General features: G+C 39.1%; 1 protein-coding gene across 2 annotated transcripts in view; it reads left to right on the top strand.

The window, feature by feature from the left end:
• The window catches only part of LOC121921883 (zinc finger protein 420-like), a 28,138-nt gene that overhangs the window by 6,793 nt on the left and 12,183 nt on the right, over positions 1-9,162 (top strand). Inside the window, exon 2 of one of the 2 annotated variants that reach the window (XM_042450576.1) lies at positions 1,517-4,848. In XM_042450576.1, coding sequence (XP_042306510.1) covers positions 1,890-3,572 — 1,683 coding nt within the window. In that variant the 5' untranslated portion in view covers positions 1,517-1,889 and the 3' untranslated portion in view covers positions 3,573-4,848. Of the gene's footprint in view, positions 1-62; positions 4,849-9,162 lie in introns of those variants that run through there. The other variant, XM_042450577.1, reaches the window with a different exon arrangement.

Here is a 9,162-nt window from a genome sequence, read left to right as displayed (position 1 = left end):
TGGAAGATGCTCCCTTGGAGTGTGATAGAGACTCCTTTGGAGGTCTTTAAACAGAGGCTGGATTGCCATCGGTCAGAGATGCTTTGATTGTGAGTTCCTGCATGGCAGGGGGTTGAACTGGATGACTCTTATGCTCGTTTCCAACTCTGATACTATGATTCTAATTTAATTTATCCATGCTGCACATGTGTTGTATTTGCACTATTTTAAATTGTTTTAACTGGTTTTAAATTATCTAGTTTTTAATTGATAAATGATTTCATATATTTTTAGCCTTTAAAATTATCCTTATTTATTATTTTAAACTTATTTTATTGTAAGCCATCCTATCATCTTAGCCAATAGAGCTATTTAATCAAATGAAATGTATAAATAATTTTTCTCCTAATGGTTTTAGTGTTGGACTGTGACTCTGGTGTCCAGTATCCAAATCTCCCTCAAACATGTAAGCCATTGCCAAGTCACACCCTTCAACCTCAGAGCAAGGCCAATGGTAAAGCCCCTCTGAACAAATCTTCCCAAGAAAACCCCATGATAGGGTTACCTTAGGGTTGCAATAAGTTGGAAATGTCTTGAAAGCATACAATGACAACAAACTTGGTTAAAGTGACTGAACCTTCTGACTCCTATTCATATTGATTTTATGGCAGTTTTATAATACATTTCTTTAAGTTTCTTATACAGTTTGGAAGTCATACCTTTGCACGTGCACATCCACATTGTACATGTGCAAAGCTAGTCAAAATAAGTTAACGATGGCAGTCCTTGGGGAGGTAGTTGTAGATCTCCTGGATCTGGACCAAAGAGTTCCATAAAGTCACATTAGAGTAGTATTGAAATGGGAAGAGCAATCCAACTCTCAGGAGCATCTCACCTTCTCCGCTGGGAAATTATGGTATTTCTTACACTGTAGCAATACTAATGTATAAGTGGATGGCCAGTCTATGTACCCTGACTGTTACTTTTACTCCACACAGAGCATGACTGAGGTAATTTGAAAAGTGTTTTTAAAAATTTATTTCCTTTAGGTGATGCCTCATGGTTCTGTATCACAGTTCTCTCAAATGGTTCCCCTCATAAGATAAATTGGGGTTTAATTTCCCACATTTTCAAACTACCATATTTAAAAATTCACAACACATAGGGTCTTAGAGGCAAGGAGGAAATGGATGCTAAGTGAAATTGCTCTCCTCCAACTAGCCTAGTTTTCATCCAGTTTTAGTCTGTTTATATTTTGTTGTTCTTGAGAAGATTCCAAAAGGTTAGGTTATGGAAAAATAGATACAGGGAAAAAAATTCTCCCTAAGGCATGACTTTAGAACATTGATCATGCAGTACAGCTAAACAGTGTAGGATTGAGACTGGGTAGCAGGAAGAATTCTCCACATACCTCCTCAAACACATTCCATTCTTTTTCTTTTCAGGTCCACCTTCAGGCTTTTTTTTCCACCCCGTACTCACAAAACAGAACTTGTTTAATAATAGGATTTTCTTTTCTTTTTTTCATCCTAAACAGATGATGAGAAAAACAGCAAGAACTTTTAAGTAGCCATCTGTGAATCTGTTGGAAGCAAGCAGGGAAGAAACGAGTAAAAGGTTTGGGAAATGAAAGTTAATCAGGTGGACATGAGAAAACCAGGCTAATCGTAGGATCATGGAAACATAGAGTTGGAAGAGATCACAAGGACCATCCAGTCCAACCCCCCTGCTATGCAGGAACTCACAATCAGAGTAGGGTGAGAAGGCCTACCATTTCTCTGTGCTGATGTCCATGAACCTCTTATCCAGCAAAGTGAGAAAACAAAAAGTGTTCACTTTTTGAGAAAACTCCCAACAATTATTCAATCAATAGTAAACAAACAGAGGAGAAGCAACAGCCATATAAATTCATGGAGTCTCAAAAGTGTTTCAGTGAAACGGATAGTCTTCCTTCACATCAAAGGACCCACACAGGCAAGAAACTATATAAATGCATGGAGTGTGGAAAGAGTTTCAAAGATAGAGGAAGTCTTACTAAACATCAAAGGATGCATACAGGAGAGAAACCATACCAATGCACAGAATGTGGAAAGACATTTGGTAATAGTGGAGGTCTTACTATCCATCAAAGAATCCACACAGGTAAGAAGCCATATAAATGCACAGAATGTGGAAGGAGTTTCAGTATAAACAGCAACCTTACTATCCATCAAAGAACCCACACTGGAGAAAAACCGTATAAGTGCCTGGAGTGTGGAAAGAGGTTCAGTGATTCTGGCAGTCTGACTAAACATCAACAACTGCATACTGGTGAAAAACCATATAAATGTATGGAGTGTGGAAAGACCTTCCGTTTAAGCAATAGCCTTGTTTCACATCAAAGAACCCATACAGGGGAGAAACCATACCAGTGCAAGGAGTGTGGAAAGAGCTTCAACAATAGTGGAAGTTTTATAGCACATCAAAGAATCCATACAGGAGAAAAGCCACATAAGTGCATAGAGTGTGGAAGTAGCTTCCGTTTAAGTACTAGCCTTTCTTCACATCAAAGAATCCACACAGGAGAGAAACCATATAAATGTATGGAATGCGGAAAGAGCTTCAGTCAAAGTCAAGCACTTTCTACACATCAAAGAATCCACACAGGAGAGAAACCATATAAATGCACAGAGTGTGGAAGGTGCTTCCGTGAAAGAGGGAAACTTACTGTGCATCAAAGAACTCACACAGAGGAGAAACCATTTAAATGCATGACGTGTGGAAAGAGCTTCCGACAAAGGGCACACCTTTCTACACATTTAAATATCCACACAGGGGAGAAACCATACAAATGCATGGAATGTGGAAAGAGCTTCAGTAACAGTGGAAGTTTTAGAGCACATCAAAGAATTCATACAGGAGAAAAACCACATAAGTGTGTTGAGTGTGGAAGTAGCTTCCGTTTAAGTACTAGCCTTTCTTCACATCTAAGAATCCACACAGGTGAGAAACAATATAAATGCACTGTGTGTGGGAAAAGCTTCAGACAAAGTCAGCATCTTTCATCACACCTAAAAAGCCATACAGGAGAGAAACCATATAAATGCATGGAATGTGGAAAGAGCTTCGGTCATAGTCATAGTCTTTCCGTACATCAAAGGATCCACACAGGGGAGAAACCATATAAATGCATGGAGTGCGGAAAGAGTTTCAGTACTAAAAGAAGTCTTACTGTCCATCAAAGAATCCACACGGGAGAGAAACCATATCAATGCAAAGAATGTGGAAAGAGCTTCACTAATAGCGGAGGTCGTACTATCCATGAAAAAATCCACACAGGTGAGAAGCCTTATAAGTGTACAGAGTGTGAAAGGAGCTTCAGACACAGTGCAAGCCTTACTGTGCATCAAAGAATCCACACAGGGGAGAAACCATTTAATTGCATTGAGTGTGGAAAGAACTTCAGTGCAAGTTCTAGCCTTTCTTTACATCAAAGAAGCCACACAGGAGAGAACCTATATAAATGCATTGAGTGTGGAAAGAGTTTCAGTGGTAGAGGAAATCTCAATAGACATCAAAGGGTGCATATGAGGGGAAACCATATAAATGCATAGCAGGCAAAGAGTTTCAGTGAAAAAGGGAAACTTATTGTTCATCAAAAAACCCACATGGGAGAAACTGTATAAACTCATAATCTGTGGAAAGAGCTTCATTCACAGTCAAAGTCTGTATCTCCACGTACAAAGAAGAGAAACCACACAAATACATGGAGTGTGGGATGTGCTTCCCTTTAAATATTACCCTTTTCTTTCATCTAAGAATCTACACGGGAGAAACCATATAAATACATTGAATATGGGAAAGCCCAAAGTCTACACCTAAGAATATCACACAAGGAACCCACACAGGGGAAGACTATACAAAGGCATGTAATGTTGAAAGTTCTTCAATGAAAGAGAAAGTTGTTATATCTCAAGGAACACACAGAGAATTTTTTATTAAAAAACAAACAAATGTTCTCGGGAAAGTTCTTCCAGCATTCAGGAGAACAGATAACAGTATGACATTGCTAAATTTTCATTAATCTAAGGATCTGTGAAATTTTGAGTTCTAGGAGTGAAACCATATATGCATCTGAACTGGATCAAATCCTTAGAGCCATCAGTGCTACCTGAGTTTCTGAAGACAAAGCCTAAATCCAGGCATCCTCCCAAGGCATGCACTGCATCTTTGAGTCTCATTGCCCTACTGGAAGAGGACTCCTTAAACAAGGAGTCCATGCCTCCAATAAGTAATGATCCTCAGGAATTGTTGGTATCCAGATTGATGTTCCAGCCTTATCTAATGAGAGGACCTATGGAACAGAAATTGAGCAACTCCTGGAAGTTATCAGTTCCTAAAGAATCAAGCCACAAGTGTCTGGGTGCAACAGATGATTCCCTTGGTGTAAAGGGATATGCAAATTAAATCAGCAATAGGCCTCTGAGATGCTGTGTCTTGGGCTCTCTGAAGATGTAAACTGGCTGCAAAAGAGTGCGTCAGATGAGCAGAATTCAGGAGTAGGGTCAGTCCAAGATCTAGGGAGAAAAAACTTTGGGGCAATAACCCTGGTGTTATTCCAGCTGTTGTTGAATTACAGTTCACATCATCCCTCACCACTAGTTATGTTGCTTGGCTTGATGGAGATTTTAAATCCAATAACAGCATACATAATCCTATAGACATAATTCAGTATGCATATGCCACAGCTACTAAAGAAGATCAGAGATCAGAGAGTTGGAAGAGACCCAAGAGCCATCTAGTCCAACCCTCTGCCATGCAGGAACTCACCATCAAAGCACCCTCAACAGATGGCCATCCAGACTCTGTTTAAAAACCTCCAAAGAAGGAGACTCCACTACTCTCCCAGGGAATGTCTTCCACTGTCGAACATCTCTTACTGTTAGGAAGTTCCTCCTAATGTTGAGCTGGAATTGAAAGTGCAAAGGCAGGCTTACTGCTAAACATAAAAATAATGACCACTGAAGATTGACACAAAATCCAACCTAGACAGTGAGGAAATTGAAACAGTAAAAGAGTTCCCTTGGATCAAACCAGAATGGGGACTGCAGCAAGAGATCAGAAGAAGACTAGGAATGGAAAAGGACTCTGAAGACCACAGTTAAATTCCCAGCTCAGCCATGAAACTCGCTGAGTGACCTTGGGCAAGTCACACTCTCACAGCCTCAGATGCACAACATTTACATTGGATGGAAAGGGTGAAGGAAGAACTGGATTCAAGAGAAATTTCTAGGTGCCCGGAGCCTGCTGTTTCCACAGATGTTTCCTCAAACCATGACAGCAGACAATATGAGAGGCAGTTAGAAAATGCATTCTTATGAGATATCCCATTAAGTGGGTGGTGTCCCACCAGGATCCTCCTAAGGTCCAGGAGCCATCAGGCATATTAGTTGGCAGCAATGAAAAGGACACAGTTTCATCTGAAGGCAAGGCACACAAGATGTTTATCATATTTGGGAGGAGAATCCTGCTGCTATGTTTCCAATTCTGCTGTAAAATAATGCATGTTTCCCCCCTTGCTCACCTTTTTTGCAAAGGAAATATCAGCTCTTATGCTGCCAGTCTACACTAAATTTTGGCAACAGTACAATGGGCATTGGAGGGAAGAGACAAGAGATACATCAGACACTGAAGTAACTGAAAACTGTTTGTGTAATTTTTGTCTCCCACTAATCTAGAACTTCATTTCCATGCACCAAGCAAGGCAGAGTAGAGAGTCCAGTTACTGTATATCCTCACCACCACCTTTGCTGTTTCTCAGTTCTTGTGTCATTTTGAGATTTCTACTTACTGGAAGTTACGTGTGTGATTTTCTTGAGCCATTGCATCAGGAGATCCTGACCAACTCAAGCCAGATAGAGATGTTTTCAATTTGGTTCTAAAAAATTTTGATTTGCAATCTTGTGCATGTTTGCATCTGAATAAGCGTATACAGGATTGACCCAACAATAAATGAGGTGTTGAGGCTGCCAATTTCTAGAAGGGTGGCTTTGTCAATTACTCTATTCTTATCTTCAGAGACTGTTCTATCTTTTTGTGTCTTTCAATGTATAGATTTTATATTTGGTATTTCATACAGTGCTGTAGCACCTAGTCTAATACCATATATCCAGCAGTTCCTTAGCTTTCATGATGAAAAGGAATGGAAAACGGGTAAGAGGAAGGCAGAAAAAGATGAGATTGTAGTATAACTGACAATGTCTTAATAATTCTGTATTATAGTTTGATTGGAATTCATCTATAGATTTTTCTCTCTTTTAGATATAGCTTATGATACTTCATTTAGTGTTTTTTCATTGTTTATTTTCTATTCACATTATAACTGCTTCCATTGTCATTTCTTCTTTATTACTAGTATTTTTAATCCCATGTATTCTGTATTCACTGTTTTATCGTCTTCTGTTGCTTTTTTCACATGTTTTAATGAGCTTTCAATAAAATTTATCCTTGCTTTATTTGTGTGTGCATTGTCACTTCCCGTTGTTTCACCTGGGAGTCTCCCTTTAAAAATTCTTAGCTGAAAACTGGCAATTTCCAAGACTTAGCAACAGGAGAATAAGTGAGGGAAAACTCCTGATGCTGAACAAAGTTCATAATAGGCCCATTTCGGGTGGATGCCTCCTTCATGAGAACGTCAGCAATGAAAAGCAGGTCACGCTCGCAAGAACTCATATGAAAGAGCTTTTGGGACTATATGTCACTTTGATGTCAGCAACAGAGTAACTAGAGAGGAATAGCTGAACATTGGACTTCTTCAGCACCATCTAATCTTTTGCGTAGATTAGAAAGTGACCTCTTTCACATAAGGTAGGATGCAGTTGGGTAGTTGGTTGTCATAGTTGGCATTCATAGCATGTAGACACTAACACATCTCTGGTCTCAGTCAAAAGCACTGAGTTCATGGCTTCCTGTGACAGGCTTAATTTTATTTATATCCTACCTTTTGTCCCAACATGGAAGCCAAGCCATGACATAGATGAAAATGCAATAATTATAAAAGGGAAAAGCTATTGATTCTTTTCTTTTAATAAAACAACATTAATTTGAAAGCATTTTTAAAAGATTTCAAATGTAATTGAGAACTGAAGTCCAGCACACACTCCCTGTTAAAAGATCCCTTGGATCTGAATCAAAAGATCGAACAGCATTAAAAGCAGGAAAAGCTAGTCTCCTGTTGGAATTCCCCACTTAGGAGTAGCCCTGGAGTAGCTGTCATGCAATGGGGCTGTGACAGTGGTGGGACTCATCTCCTGATGGTATTAAAACTTGGGTCCACACAGGGAGATATGAGTCTTCAGACTCAAGCATTAAGGAGAATGAGAAGCAGTCAAGCCACTCAGTCTTGTGTCAGGGGCTCCCCATGATATGTGAACCCAGAGCAATTGCCCAAAGCCCTATGGTGCTGCCACTTGCTAAAGTTAAGCAAATGAAGTTATTTGTGAAGCCTATGGTATTTCAAGAGAAGAATATAAATACATATTTCAGAAGACTATATTCTGAAGTGTATATATATAAAATTACCACCTTGTTAGATGAAGGGAATGCTGTGGATATAGTATATCTTGATTTCAGTAAGGCTTTTGACAAGGTTTCCCATGACATTCTTGCAAATAAGCTTGTAAAATGTGGGCTAGACAAAGTCACTGTTACATGGATTTGTAATGGGTTAACCGACTGAAGGCAAAGGGTGCTCAACAATGGCTCTTTTTCATCCTGGAGAGAAGTGACCAGTGGGGTCCCACAGGGCTCTGTCCTGGGCCCAGTGCTATTCAACATCTTTATCAATGACTTGAAGGACTAAATTGGGGGTATACTCATCAAATTTGCAGATGACACCAAATTAGGAGGAATAGTTAATACTCCAGAGGACAGGGTCAAAATTCAAAAGGACCTTAATTAGAAAGCTGGACCAAAGCTAACACAATGAATTTCAATATGTTAAAATGTAAGGTACAGTACTGCATTAAGGGTGGAAAAATGAAATGCACAGATATAGGATGGGCAACACCTGGCTGAACGAGACTACTGTACGAGTGAAAGAGATCTAGGAGTCCAAGTAGACCACAAGTTGAACATGAGTGAACAGCGTGATGCGGCAGCTAAAAAGGCCAATGCGATTTTTGGCTGCATCAATAAAAGTATAGTGTCTAGATCAAGAGAAGTAATAATGCCACTATATTCTGCTTTGGTCAGGCCTCACCTGGAATATTGTGTCCAGTTCTGGGAGCTACAATTCAAAAAGGACATTGAGAAACTGGAGCGTGTCCAAAGGAGGGTGACTAAAATGGTGAAAGGTCTGGAAACCATGCCCTATGAGGAACGACTCAGGGAGCTGGGGATGTTTAGCCTGGAGAAAAGAAGGCTAAGAGGTGATATGATAGCCCTGTTTAAATATTTGAAGGGATGTCATATTGAGGAGGGAGCAAGATTGTTTTCTGCTGCTCCAGAGACTAGGACCCGGAGCAATGGATGCAAGCTCCAGGAAAAGAGATTCCACTTCAACATTAGGAGGAACTTCCTGAGAGTAAGGGCTGTCCGACAGTGGAACAAATTCCCTCAGAGTGTAGTGGAGTCTCCTTCTTTGGAGGTCTTCAAGCAGAGGCTGGATGGCCATCTGTTGGGGATGCTTTGATTGTGATTTCCTGCATGGCAGGGAGTTAGACTGGATGGCCCTTGGGGTCTCTTGCAACTCTATTATTCTACACACACACACACACACACATATATATATGAGAATATAATATATATTAATCATATTAATATAAAATAAATAGATTCATATATATATATTAATATAAGTATATTCTGAAATGTATACAATAAGAAATATAATATTAATAAATAGATATGAGTCTGAAATATTATGTGTGTGGTATATAATATATATACACACACAAAATAACTAAATAAATATATATATTAATAAAAGAAAATTATTTTAATATATATTTTTCTGAAATGTGTGTGTATACAGATATACACATATAACAATATCAGATAGATAGATAGAGATAGATAATTAATATGTGAGATATTTATTATTATATATATATCAAAATATAATGATGTTCAGAATACTGTAATATATTTCTGAGAAGCTTTATCCGTTGTGTCTCCCCATCCATGTCCTAACCCGGCTTGCCC

This window comes from Sceloporus undulatus, chromosome 2, assembly GCF_019175285.1.
Source record: "Sceloporus undulatus isolate JIND9_A2432 ecotype Alabama chromosome 2, SceUnd_v1.1, whole genome shotgun sequence".
Taxonomy (NCBI): domain Eukaryota; kingdom Metazoa; phylum Chordata; class Lepidosauria; order Squamata; family Phrynosomatidae; genus Sceloporus; species Sceloporus undulatus.
The sequence above is the reverse complement of the archived record's forward strand: the minus strand, read 5'-3'. Positions and strand labels throughout refer to the sequence as shown.